Here is a 13,817-nt window from a genome sequence, read left to right as displayed (position 1 = left end):
CTGCCCTTTATTCCTGCATTGCTAAATGATGAAACTTCTAGTCCCTATTACCACAGTTAAGCGAGGACCACTTACCTATATACTACTCTGAGATATCTATTTCATAATGACAGGGTTTTTTTAAATCCAGAAGCTGTTGTGCCAGATGCAACATGGCACAAATTTGTTTACAACATTATAAAACAAATACTGAGACTTTGGAAAAAGTGCCAAAAAGACCAATGTAGCGGATTAAAGGCCTGGAGGCTAAAACATATGAAGAACAATTGCAGGAATTGGATATGGCTAGTGTAGAGGAAAGAAGGGCTACGAGTCATATGATATCAATATTCCAGTATTTGAGGGGCTGCTACAATGAAGAGGGGATTCAACCTATTTTCCATAGCACCAGAAGGCCAGACAATAAACAGTGGACGGAATTAATCAAGGAGGGAAGGAACTTGGAATTAAGGAGAAACTTCCTAGTACATGCTTGCCTTATACTCACGCAAATTTGGGAATAGAATATAATTTTTTGTTGGCGAAGCGTGATTGGGCACACAAGAAATTTGTCTTTGGTGCATATGCTCTCAGTGTACATAAAACCAACGTGGAATAAGTCTTGAATGCTCAAAATCTACCGAGCAATAGTGCTAACTACCCTGTTGTGTCCCAGTGAGACTTGGACTATATAAAGGAGACATGCTAGGCAATTGAGTCACTTCCACATGTCCTGCCTCCATACAAGGTGACAAGATAAGGTGCTTTACACTGAGGTCCTCTCCAGAGCAGGCCTGCCATCCATTCCCACTCTGCTGATGAAAGCCTCCTTCAAGTCCCTCGATATCAACACCACCTCCTGGGAAACTCTGGCGTAAGATTTACCAACATGGTCCATGCTGATCCACCAAAGCTGCCAGACATCTGAAGCCAGAAGAATATTTGTTGTGAGCCGCTCCGAGTAGTCGGAGAGGGGTGACATACAAATCTATTATTATTATTATTATTATTATTATTATTATTATTATTATTAATAATAATAATAATAGGCATTCCCTCCGAAGAACTATACCGTTTGTCCATCTGTCATTGTGGGGGTGGGAGGCTATTTGATCCCCCTCAGAAAGGATCCGCAATCTGGGTGTCCTCCTGTATCCACAGCTGAGGCTTGATGAACATCTCTCGGCTGTGGCCAGGGGGACCTTTGCCCAGGTTCTCCTGGTACACCAGTTGCGGCCCTACCTGGACCAGGAGGCTCATGCCCTCATCACCTTGCATCTTGTATATTGCAATGTGCTGTACATGGGGCTACCCTTGAAAAGTGTTTGGAGACTTCAGTTAGTCCAAAACAGAGCCGGGCAAGCTGTTGTGGGTGTACTGCACTAGCTTCCAATTAGTCTCCGGTCACAATTCAAGGTGATGGATATCACCTATAAAGCCCTTAATGGCTTAGGGCCAGACTATTTCCGGGACCATCTCCTGCCGCATACCTCCCAGCGACCTATTAGAGCCCACAGGATTGGCCTTCTCCAAGTCCCGTTGACTATAAACAGTGGCGGTTGGCGGGCCCAAAGGGAAGGGCCTTCTCTGTGTTGGCCCCGTCTGTTTGGAAGCAAATAACACCCACCCCCTGCCATACTGCCCTCACCCTACTGACTTTCGGGAAGGCTCTGAAAATCTTACCTTTGCAAGCAGGCTTGGGGGCCGTGAGAACTGACCCTTAATTCTGACTTAGATATGATTGATTGGGATGCTTGATATGGTATGAGTGCATTGATAACTTTGGATACTGTTTTTATTGTTTTATTGTAAACTGCCCTGGTTCCTTTGGGAGTGTGGTGGGCAACATACAAATTCGAAGGAAGGAAGGAAGGAAGGAAGGAAGGAAGGAAGGAAGGAAGGAAGGGGAGGGAGGGAGGAATAGGAGGGAGGAAGGAAGGAAGGAAGAGGAGGGAGGAAGGAAGGAAGGAAGGAAGGAAGGAAGGAAGGAAGGAAGGAAGGAAGGAAGAGGAGGGAGGGAGGAAGGAAGAGGAGGGAGGGAGGAGGGAGGGAGGAAGAGGAGGAGGGAGGGAGGAATACATTTCATCCCTAGGAGAACTTATTTCTAAAACGAATCGTTATTGCAGATATTTTTTTTGTTCCATGTCGCTTTAAATCTGTGATGTAAAATTCTGTTCCGGCGACGAATTGCTGCATAAAGAAGATGAACGGGTTAAAACCACAAAGTTCAGCAGCTCTAGAGTAGGTCCCGAAATATCGACTCGCCTCCTTCCTCTTAGTTAATTCTTTTTCCTGTAGTTCCCTTGGATAAAACTCTTAGCTTGGTTTTTTCATTGTTGCTGGGCGAATCTCAACAATTCGGAAAGGGTAAGAAATGCTGGAAGGAGGGGGGGGGGGGTGTTAAAGGGAAATTATCCTTCAGTAAGCAGTTTATTTTTTAAAAAAACCCTTCACCTATTTAACTTTCTCCTGGTAAAAGAGAGTATGTAACAGCCGGTCCTTCAGAGCTCGCTATTCCTGTAGAAAGTGGAACCTCCATGTTCAAGGATAGGACGCAGGTGCGCAACCCAGGTGCGGGGAAAGGCATAAAAAGACGGCGCGGAGGCGTCACGGGTGGGTGACAAAAAGAGCATCGGAGCCATTGAGTTGCAAGCGGCGTTTCTTTGTTCGCGGAGATTCGAAAGGGGCGGGGTTGGCTGGAGGTTACAGCGACCCCTCTGTTGTCCTGTTGGCCAAAGCCTCGGGCTACTTGGAAAGGACCTTGTAGGTCATTTAGCCTAACCCCCACCCACCCCTTCATCCCGCACCCAAGCAGGAGACCCTACAGCATTTCTGAGGGATGGAAGTCCAGTCTCTCCAGCTGGGTTGGCTGAAGATCACAGCTTCTGTTGTCATGTTGGCCAGAGCCTCGGATTAACAGAATAACAAAATTTGGAAGGAACCTAGTAGGTCATTTATTCTTACACACACACACACACATCCCGCATCCAAGCTGGAGACCCTACAGCATTTCTGAGGGATGGAAGTCCAGTCTCTTCTCGGAAGTAATATATTTCAATATATATTTATATTTAATATATAAGCAGTCAGATGTTTAACATTTCAAAATGCCTGATCAAAGTCATGCCAGTAAGATTTATATGGTACATCCAGTCTTTTCATATTTTATAGATTTTGTTTCCTGTTATTCCTACAATTTCTCTCTGCCTCTCCAAAATTGCTACTTAAAACATTCCAGAGTGTCTCATTTCCCAGATTTTCTTTTCTGGTCGAAACCTAAACAAAAGTTAACATTCACCTCACCCACCTCCACTGTCTATTTACACGACTCCAGCACAATCTTAGTTTCTTCAGCTGCCCCTGCTTCACGGTGGCCATGATGGCTGCCTCGTCTTCGGCAGAAAGGGAAGAAACTCTGGGGCCAACAAGAAAGCTGCTGCTCTCCGCGAACTTCAGGGTGGCCCTCCTTGTGAGTCACCCTTATTAAAGTTTAGAACTAAGACGCCTTAAACAAGATCTAAGTATTGCCCACAAGATCATATGCGGCAACGTCCTGCCTATCTGCGACTACTTCAGCTTCAACCACAACAACACAAGAGCACACAACAGATTTAAACTTAATATTAACCTCTCCAAACTTGACTGTAAAAAATATGACTTCAGTAACTGAGTTGTCGAAGCGTGGAACTCATTACCGGACTCCATAGTGTCATCCCCAAACCCCACACACATTACCCTTAGATTATCTACAGTTTCCTAAGAGGTCAGTAAGGGGCGAGTACAAGTGCACTAGAGTGCCTTCCGTCCCCTGTCCTATTGCTCTCCTGTATCTCCTATACCTTTCTTCTATTCCTGTATCTCTTCTATTCTTTCATTGATATGTTCTATTACTATCTTCTTTTCTATTATTTCTTAGATATATTTTACTATGAGTATCTCCTCTATAACCTTCATCATGTATTTTACTATGTGTATATAGATATATATCCACTAAAACCCTCATTGTTTATTGTACAAAACAAATAAATGAAATATATTAAAAAAAATAAAGCAGGCCAATGTATTGGGGTCTGGAGCCTCTGAGGACTGATCGGGAAAGTTCGGAGGAAATAAATGGGTGGGGGTGCTGCAGAATCTCTGCAGTTAGTGAAAGCTGGAGGGTCTGCAAAATTTCAACTTTGAAATGGATTTGTATTTAGAATGGTGTGTGTGTGTTATCACTCCAAACTTTCATTGAATGGCATGTCGTATCTCAAGGATTACCCGTACTACTTTTTTCACAACTTCTGCAACCATTTCATAAACAATAAAATTTACAATTTCTTTTTTTTGTGTGTGTTCAAGAATTTAATGGGAAGAAAACGTAGTAGGTGACAAAAATGTAACCAATTGATATACAAACTGAAACTCCAGTACTTTTCTAGAGAGTACAAAAATATTCTATGTATGAGGTTATTGTAATGTAAGTTAATGAAAATATACATCTTTTTTTTTAAAGTAATTTTTATTAATTTGTTTTAAAAAGCATAATCAAGAAAATATATACATTGACATATTTGCAATATTTGCAATAGCAAACAAGAAAATAGAAAAACATACATACACTTCTAAACCAACAAAAAACACCTGGACAATTACAAAATTACAAATAATATAGAAATATCATCAATTTCCTCTTGAGAGAAGGAGAGTTACAGTCTTGTTGCATATCAAATTATTTTCTGGTGAATAGAAATTATCGGCATTAACTGTTGTTCTTTTTGGTTATCAATGTCTTCTCTATTATTATTATTATTATTATTATTATTATTATTATTATTATTATTTTTAAATTTACAATTTCATTTGACTCTTACAGGCAAAGATGATGCCAATATAAGAACACTGGACAACAAGCAACGTTGAAAAGCAAAGCAAATTGAAGCAGAAATTTTTAAAAAATCAAATTTCTTTCAGAAAGCCACATAATTCATAGCTATTGTGGGAAAAGCACAGAGTTCAAATCACAAGAGGCTCCACACTGGATAAAAGCCCTACAAATACTTTGAATGTGGGAAAAGGTTTGGTCAGAATAGCTCCCCTGTAATTCATAGAAGAGTCCTCACAGGAAAGATGCCCTACAACTGCTCCCAATGTGGTAAATGCTTTCGCAAGCATGACAACTTAGTGATACACCAGAGGATTCACACCAGGGAGAAACCATACAAGTGTCCAGATTGTGGGAAAAGTTTCACTGCAAATTCCCATTTTGTGATACACCAGAGAACTCACACAGGAGAGAAACCCTTTGAATGTTCTGATTGTGGGAAAAGTTTCAGTCAGAATTCCCACCTAGGGTTACACAAGAGAACTCACACAGGAGAGAAACCCTTTGAATGTTGTTATTGTGGGAAAACTTTCAGTCAGAATTCCAGCCTGGTGAACCACCAGAGGACTCACACAGGAGAGAAACCCTTTGAATGTTCTGATTGTGAGAAACAATTCAATGGGAAATCCCACCTAGAGGTACACAGGAGGACTCACACAGGCGAGAAACCCTTTGAATGTCCTGATTGTGGAAAATGTTTCAGTCAGAATTCCAGCCTGGTGGTACACCAGAGGACTCACACAGGAGAAAAACCCTTTGAATGTTCTGATTGTGGGAAAAAGTTCAGTCGGAATTCCCACCTAGAGATACACCAGATAACTCACACAAGAGAGAAACCCTTTGAATGTCCCGATTGTGGAAAAAGTTTCACTCGTAATTACAGCCTGCTGGAACACCAGACGATCCACACAGGGGAGAAACCATACCAATGTCCAGAGTGTGTGAAATGTTTCAGTCACAGTTCCACTCTTGTGAATCACCTGAGGACTCACACGGGAGAAAAACCCCATGAATGTCCTGATTGTGGGAAAAGCTTCAGTCTCAATTCTGGCTTGCTGAAACACCAGCGGACTCACACAGGAGAGAAACCATACAAGTGTCCATATTGTGGGAAACAATTCAGACAGAATTCCCACCTAGCTGTACACAAGAGGACTCACACAGGAGAGAAACCCTTTGAATGTCCTGATTGTGGGAAAAGTTTCGGTCGCAATGATAGCCTGCTCATACACCAGAGGACTCACACAGGAGAGAAACCATTTGAGTGTCCAGATTGTGGGCAAAGTTTCTGCCACCATTTTGAGCTGGTGAAGCACCAGAGGATTCACGCAGGGGAGAAAACAAGTGTCCAGATTGTGGGAAATGTTTCCGTTTCCATTCTTCCCTGGTGAACTATTAGAGCAATCACAAGGGAGCGGAACCATGACAGTGAGAAATATTTCCCTTGATTGTGGGAAGCATTTCAGTCCAAAATCCTCCTTGGTGAAACACCAGAGGACTCACACAGGAGAAAAACCTTTTGAATGTCCTGATTGTGGGAACAATTTCCATCCCAGCCTGCTAATACACCAGAAGCCACACATAGGAGATTAACCATATTTTCCCCGAAATTTTCCCACAATCTGGACACCATATAAGTGTCCAGATTGTGGGGAAATTTCGTGTACTGTTCTATCTTGGTGTAACACCAGATCACTCACACAGGAGAGAAACCATATGTGTGTCCAGATCAAGCCTTTTGAACTCCATTTCATTGATGGCCGCATTAGAGTTGTGGTTGATCTCAGGGATGGCATGGCCAAAGTTGGTATTGCCGGGATGGCATCATGTCACCAGCTCAAGATTTCTCATGTCGTGGGTACATGAGGGGCCCAGGCAGGTCTGGGGAAATCCATTCTCTCCACCCAAGAAAAGTGAGACCACTGTGAGCCCCAAACCCTTATCCTCCCGCAAAGCCTTGCCGTCCCTCTCAGGCCATGCAAAGGACCCTCGGACAGCAGTGCAGGTTGTCCAGAGCTCTGGAAAGTGCTAGCGCCTAGCCTGGTAGTCAAGCACTGTGACCCCACAGCCCAGCCCCGATTCCCCCCAAATAAGACATCCCCTGATAATAAGCCCTATCAGGCTTTTGAATTTATTTTTATTTATTTATTTATTGGATTTCTATGCCGCCCCTCTCCTCAGACTCGGGGCGGCTAACAACAGCAATAAAACAGCATACAATAATAATCCAATACTAAACAGTTAAAAACCCTTATTATAAAACCAAACATACGTACAGACATACCATGCATAAAATTGTAAAGGCCTAGGGGGAAAGAGTATCTCAATTCCCCGATGCCTGGTGGCAGTGGTGGGTTTTAAGCAGCTTACGAAAGGCAAGGAGGGTGGGGGCAATTCTAATCTCTGGGGGGAGTTGGTTCCAGAGAGTCGGGGCCACCACAGAGAAGGCTCTTCCCCTGGGTCCTGCCAAGTGACATTGTTTAGTTGACGGGACCCGGAGAAGACCCACTCTGTGGGACCTAACTGGTCGCTGGGATTCATGCAGTAGAAGGCGGTCCCTGAGATAATCTGGTCCGGTGCCATGAAGGGCTTTATAGGTCATAAACAACACTTTGAATTGTGACCGGAAACTGATCAGCAACCAATGCATACTGCGGAGTGTTGGTGTAACATGGGCGTATTTGGGAAAGCCCATGATTACTCTCGCAGCTGCATTCTGCACGATCTGAAGATTCTGAACACTTTTCAAAGGTAGCCCCATGTAGAGAGTGTTACAGTAGTCGAGCCTCGAGGTGATGAGGGCATGAGTGACTGTGAGCAGTGACTCCCGGTCCAGATAGGGCCTAGCAATAAGGGCAAGCGATTGTTTCACGGTTCAAAAAAATATGACAGGTTCTTATTTTTTGGGAAACACTGTAGTAATCTTAATAATAAACAGAATAATGAAGCAAAATTTTCAGTACAATTTTTTATTACCTTTTTAAATTCTGCTTAGTTTCCAACCTGTTTCTGTTAATTAACCATTGGTAAAATAAATCCCATGTTTAAAACGATTCTGTTTCTTCCTTTTCTTTCATCTTAAGGGTCAATCTATTCATCTCAGCATATTTTCATCTGTCCCTAGTAATAGTGTGGCCACTGATGAATTTTCCAAATTTGCTGGCAAATTATTATTATTATTATTATTATTATTATTATTATTATTATTATTATTATTATTAATTGGATTTGTATGCTGCCCCTCTCCGCAGACTCGGGGTGGCTAACAACAGTGATAAAAAACAGCATGTAACAATCCAATACTAAACAACTAAAAAAAACCTTATTATAAAACCAAACATACATACAAACATACCATGCATAAATTGTAAAGGCCTAGGGGGAAAGAATATCTCAGTTCCCCCATGCCTGGTGGCAGAGGTGGGTTTTAAGAAGGTTACGAAAGGCAAGGAGGTTGGGGGCAATTCTAATCTCTGGGGGGAGTTGGTTCCAAAGGGCCGGGGCCGCCACAGGGAAGGCTCTTCCCCTGGGTCCCGCCAAACGACATTGTTGAGTTGACGGGACCCGGAGAAGGCCCACTCTGTGGGACCTAATTGGTCGCTGGGATTCGTGCAGCAGAAGGCGGTCCCTGAGATAAATTGAGTGTAGTACTTTTGCTGCATTGTCTTATAAGACTTTGAATAGCTCAGCTGGAATACTGTCACCTCCAGTAGCTTTGTTGTTGCTCAGATTTCCCATTTGACTTCACATTCTAGGACAGTGGTGGCGAACCTATGGCACGGGTGCGACAGGTTGCACACGGAGCCATATCTGCTGGCACACAAGCTGTTGCCCTAGCTCAACGTCAATGTGCATGTGTGTGCTGGCCAGCTAATTTTTGGCTCACATAGGCTCTGGGAGGGCGTTTTTGGCTTCCAGAGCGCCTGGCGGAATGGGGGTGAGGAGGGTGCTTCTAACCCTTTTTTGGCTCCAGGGAAGCCTTTGGAGCCTGGGGAGGGCAAAACACGAGCCTACAGGGCCCACCAGAAGTTGGGAAACAGGTTGCTTCCAGCCTCCAGAGGGCCTCCAAGCGGGGGGAGAGTTGTTTTTGCCCTCCCCAGGCATTGAATTATGAGTGTGGGCACTTGCACATGTGCGATAGTGTGCGCCCACACTCTTTCGGCGCCGAAGGAAAAAAAGGTTCGCAGTCACTGTTCTAGGATGTCTGGCTTGAGGTCAGTGACCACCCCATCGTGATTATCAGGGACGTTAAGCTCATTCTTTTATAGTTATTCTGTGTAATTTTTTAAGTTAATATTTTTATTGATTTTTATAATATAAAACACACACTGTCACGTGAACAATTAAGACGTTTGAGAAAATAAATGAACTTCCACGTCTTATTTCTTTAGCGTAGAGTCATATTTATTAACAGAGCCAAATTAGATTCAGCATGCTTCATTCCAACTTAAGGTCCCTTAAGATTACACCCAGGTCAAAAAGCTCATCTACCATCCCCACACCCACAAGGACAATCATGTGGACAAATCCAACACAGAGATTTCTAATTCCTTCCTGTGTTCAGTTACCTTAGATTCTACGTGAAAGAATGTGTGTTACGTGGCATATTCTCTCACTTGGAAAAAAACCCATAGAAACATAGAAGACTGACGGCAGAAAAAGACCTCATGGTCCATCTAGTCTGCCCTTAGACTATTTCCTGTATTTTATCTTACGATGGATATATGTTTATCCCAGGCATGTTTAAATTCAGCTACTGTGGATTTACCAACCACGTCTGCTGGAAGTTTGTTCCAAGGATCTACTACTCTTTCAGTAAAATAATATTTTCTCACGTTGCTTTTTATCTTTCCCCCAACTAACTTCAGATTGTGTCCCCTTGTTCTTGTGTTCACTTTCCTATTAAAAACACTTCCCTCCTGGACCTTATTTAACCCTTTAATATATTTAAATGTTTCGATCATGTCCCCTCTTTTCCTTCTGTCCTCCAGACTATACAGATTGAGTTCATTAAGTCTTTCCTGATACTATTTCCTGTATTTTATCTTACAATGGATATATGTTTATCCCAGGCATGTTTAAATTCAGTTCCTGTGGATTTACCAACCACGTCTGCTGGAAGTTTGTTCCAAGGATCTACTACTCTTTCAGTAAAATAATATTTTCTCATGTTGCCCAACTAACTTCAGATTTTTTTTTTCTTTTACTGTGTCAGGCCAGCCTTTGAATTCACATTTTTACCTTGGGCCTGACACACACACAACATATAATATATAACATGTGCTCAGTGATTCTACCACCAGACAATCGATCATACCCCACCACCAGTTGGGGGTATTTCTTGTATAAATCATTTCAACCCAAGAGTGAAATATTTCTTTACATATTATAGAGTGATTCCAACTTGTTTCTTATAGCTTGGTCTTGGATCCTACTCGCCATATATCATCTTACCTTATTATTCTGTGTGATTGTGTCACCTCTTCTTAATCTCTCCTGCACCTGTTAGGTCCCTGCCATTTTGGTCTTTTATCATGGGCATCTTTGCATGAAACGTTTCTTTCATATCCCCAATTTTCTTGATGGTCCTCCCTATTCTATTGCTTTCTTCTGTCTCTTTGCACTGTTCATTTAAGCAGGCATCCTTATCTCTTCTAGCTATTCTCTGGAATTCTGCATTTAATTGTGTATATCTTTCTCTTTCTCCTTGCCTTCCACTTCCTTTTTTCCCTTAGCTATTTGCAAAGTTTCCTTAGACAAAGTTTTCTTTTTTTGGGGGGGGGGATGGTTTTAGTTGTACCATGTTGCGAACCTCCACCCATAGTTCTTCAGGCACTCTGTCTATCAGATCTAATTCCTTAAATCTGTCACCTCTACTTTATATTCCTCAGGGATATGATTTAGATCAGTGTTTTTCAACCAGTGTGCCGCGGCACACTAGTGTGCCGTGGGACATGGTCAGGTGTGCCGCGAAGCTCAGAGAGAGAAAGAAAGAGAGAGAGAGAGAGAAAGCAAGCAAGAGAGAAAGAAAACAAGAGAGAGAAAGAAAGAAAGCAAAAGAGAGAGAGAGAGAGAAAGAAAGCAAGACAGAGAAAAAGAAAACAGAGAGAGAAAGAAAGAAAGAAAGAGAGAGAGAGAGAAAGCAGGAGAGAGAGAAAGAAAGCAAGAGAGAGAGAAAGCAAGCAAGAGAGAGAGAGAAAGAAAGAAAGAGAGAGAAAGAGAGAGAGGGAGGGAAGGTGGGAGAGAGAAAGACATAGAGGGAGGGAGGGAGAAAGAGTAAGGAAGGAAGAGAGAAAGATGGATGGAGAGAGAGAAAAAAAGAAGGGAGAGAAAGAGGGAGGGAGAGAGAGAAATTTTTTTGTCCAAACCTTTTTTAGCCGCCCCCCCCCCTCAATGTGCCCCAGGGTTTTGTAAATGTAAAAAATGTGCCATGGCTCAAAAAAGGTTGAAAATCACTGATTTAGATAATGCCCGAGTGGCCTTGTGTTTTTCCCTACTTTCTTCAATCTAAGACTAAATTTTGCAACAAGGAGCTCATGATCTGAGCTGCTGGTCTTGTTTTTACTGATTGTATAGAGCAGAGATGGCAAACCTTTTTGAGTCGGAGTGCCAAAACCGCAACCCATAACCTAGTCTAGAGAAAAGAAAGGCTACGGGTGACGTAATAGCAACATTCCAGTATTTGAGGGGTTGCCACAATGAAGAGGGGGTCAAGTTATTTTCCAAAGCACGAGAAGGCCAGACAATAAACAATGGATGGAATTAATCAAGGAGAGAAGAAACTTGGAATTAAAGAGAAGCTTCCTAGTACATCCTTGCCTGCTATTCATGCAAGTGGGGATAGAATAGAATAGAAAAAAATAGAATAGAATAGAATAGTCAGGGGTGGGTTCCACTTATCTTTACCACAAGTTCATGTGACTTTTTCACTTCCGCGCATGCTCCGTAGCGGGATACAGCCCAAAACACATCTCAGCTGTGCTTCCGGTGAAGAAATATAGGTGAGTATTAGCACGGGGCTGGGCAGGGGGGCTCTCTTTGAAGCAGAGAAAGAAGCCATCCCAAAAAGTAAAATTCCGCTGAAAATTTTTCCCAAAAAAATGGTGGCGCCCACGGACCAACACCGCCTGAACCGGATCCGTGATGCTGGGTGAGATCATCCAAGGGCATGGGGTGAGGTATCATCAATATGCAGAGGATACCCAGTTATACATCTCCACCCCATGTCCAGTCAACAAAGCAGTGGAAGTGATGTGCCGGTGCGTGGAGGCTGTTGGGGTCTGGATGGGTGTCAACAGACTCAAGCTCAACCCGGATAAGACGGAGTGGCTGTGGGTTCTGCCTCCCAAAGACAATTACATCTGTCCGTCCATAACGCTGGTGGGGGGGAATTACTGACCCCCTCAGAGAGGGTCTGCAACTTGGGTGTCCTCCTCGATCCACAGTTCACATTAGAGAAACATCTTTCAGCTGTGGCGAGGGGGGCGTTTGCCCAGGTTCGCCTGGTGCACCAGTTGCGGCCCTATCTGGACCAGGAGTCACTGCTCACAGTCACTCATGCCCTCATCACCTCGAGGCTTGACTATTGTAATGCTCTCTACATGGGGCTACCTTTGAAGAGTGTTTGGAAACTTCAGATCGTGCAGAATGCAGCTGTGAGAGCAATCATGGGCTTTCCCAAGGCATGCCCATGTTACACCAACACTCCGCAGTCTGCATTGGTTGCCGATCAATTTATGACCTATAAAGCCCTTCATGGCATCGGACCAGAATATCTCCGGGACCGCCTTCTGCCGCACGAATCCCAGCGACCGGTTAGGCCCCACAGAGTTGGCCTTCTCCGGGTCCCGTCAACTAAACAATGTCATTTGGCAGGACCCAGGAGAAGAGCCTTCTCTGTGGCGGCCCCGACCCTCTGGAACCAGCTCCCCCAGATATCAGAGTTGCCCCCACCCTCCTTGCCTTTCGCAAGCTCCTTAAAACCCACCTCTGTCATCAGGCATGGGGGAATTGAAATTCTTTCCCTTCCCCCTAGGCTTATAGAATTTATACATGGTATGCTTGTTTGTATGGTTGGTTTCTTAAATTGGGGTTTTTTAGATTATTTTTTAATATTAGATTTGTTACATTGCTTTCTTTATTTTTGTGAGCCGCCCCGAGTCTTTGGAGAGGGGCGGCATACAAATCTAATAAATTATTATTATTATTATTATTATTATTATTATTATTGTTATTATTATTGTTGTTGTTGTTATTATTTCATAGTCATTGGATTCATAACACACTGGACATTTGAGTACATGCAATTTAGCAATTATATGTCAATCACGTTCAAGTACAGTTAGTTCTTGACTTACAACCATGGCTCTTTTGTTAAGTGAATGACCTTTTTGCATCGCCACAATGCAAAAGGGATGTTGATACTCTAGAAAGAGTACAGAGAAGAGCAACAAAGATGATTAGTGGACTGGAGGCTAAAACACGTGAAGAACAGTTGCAGGAACTGGGCATGGCTATTTTAATTAAAAGAAGGACCAGGGGAGACATGATAGCAGTGTTTCAGTATCTCAGGTTGCCACGAAGAAGAAGGAGTCAACCTATTATCCAAAGCACCTGAGGGTAGAACAAGAAGCAATGGGTGGAAACTAAACAAGGGGAGAAGTAACTTAGAACTAAAGAGAAATTCCCTGACAGAACAATTAATCCGTGGAACAGCCTGCCACCAGAAGTTGTGAATGCTCCAACACTAGAGGTTTTTAAGAAGATGTTGGATAACCATTTGTCTGAAGTGGGGTTGGACTAGAAGACCTCCAAGGTCCCTTCCAACTCTGTTATTCTATTCTATTCTATTCCATTCCATTTCATTCTATAGAATAGAATAGAATATAGTTGTTAAACTAGTGACAGGGTTGTTAACTGAATCTGGCTTCCCCAATGACTTTGCTTGTCTGCAGGTTGCAAAAAGGGATCA

General features: G+C 43.1%; 1 protein-coding gene across 1 annotated transcript; it reads left to right on the top strand.

Moving 5' to 3' along the window:
- The first annotated feature begins 2,207 nt into the window (after positions 1-2,207).
- LOC139159933 (zinc finger protein ZFP2-like) lies at positions 2,208-7,899 on the top strand. The gene is made up of 2 exons (XM_070737402.1): positions 2,208-2,346; positions 4,838-7,899. Exon 2 carries the CDS (start codon positions 5,092-5,094, stop codon positions 6,235-6,237), a length of 1,146 nt encoding a protein of 381 aa, XP_070593503.1. The 5' UTR covers positions 2,208-2,346; positions 4,838-5,091; the 3' UTR covers positions 6,238-7,899.
- The last annotated feature ends 5,918 nt before the right edge of the window (positions 7,900-13,817 follow it).

The sequence above is a fragment of the Erythrolamprus reginae genome, chromosome 2, assembly GCF_031021105.1.
Source record: "Erythrolamprus reginae isolate rEryReg1 chromosome 2, rEryReg1.hap1, whole genome shotgun sequence".
Lineage (NCBI taxonomy): Eukaryota > Metazoa > Chordata > Lepidosauria > Squamata > Dipsadidae > Erythrolamprus > Erythrolamprus reginae.
Note: the sequence above shows the minus strand (reverse complement) of the source record. Positions and strands in the feature narration are given on the sequence as shown.

Excerpts from the sequence above, each read along its gene's own strand:
- LOC139159933 (XM_070737402.1), top strand. The coding sequence starts at position 5,092 with ATGCCCTACAACTGCTCCCAATGTGGTAAATGCTTTCGCAAGCATGAC.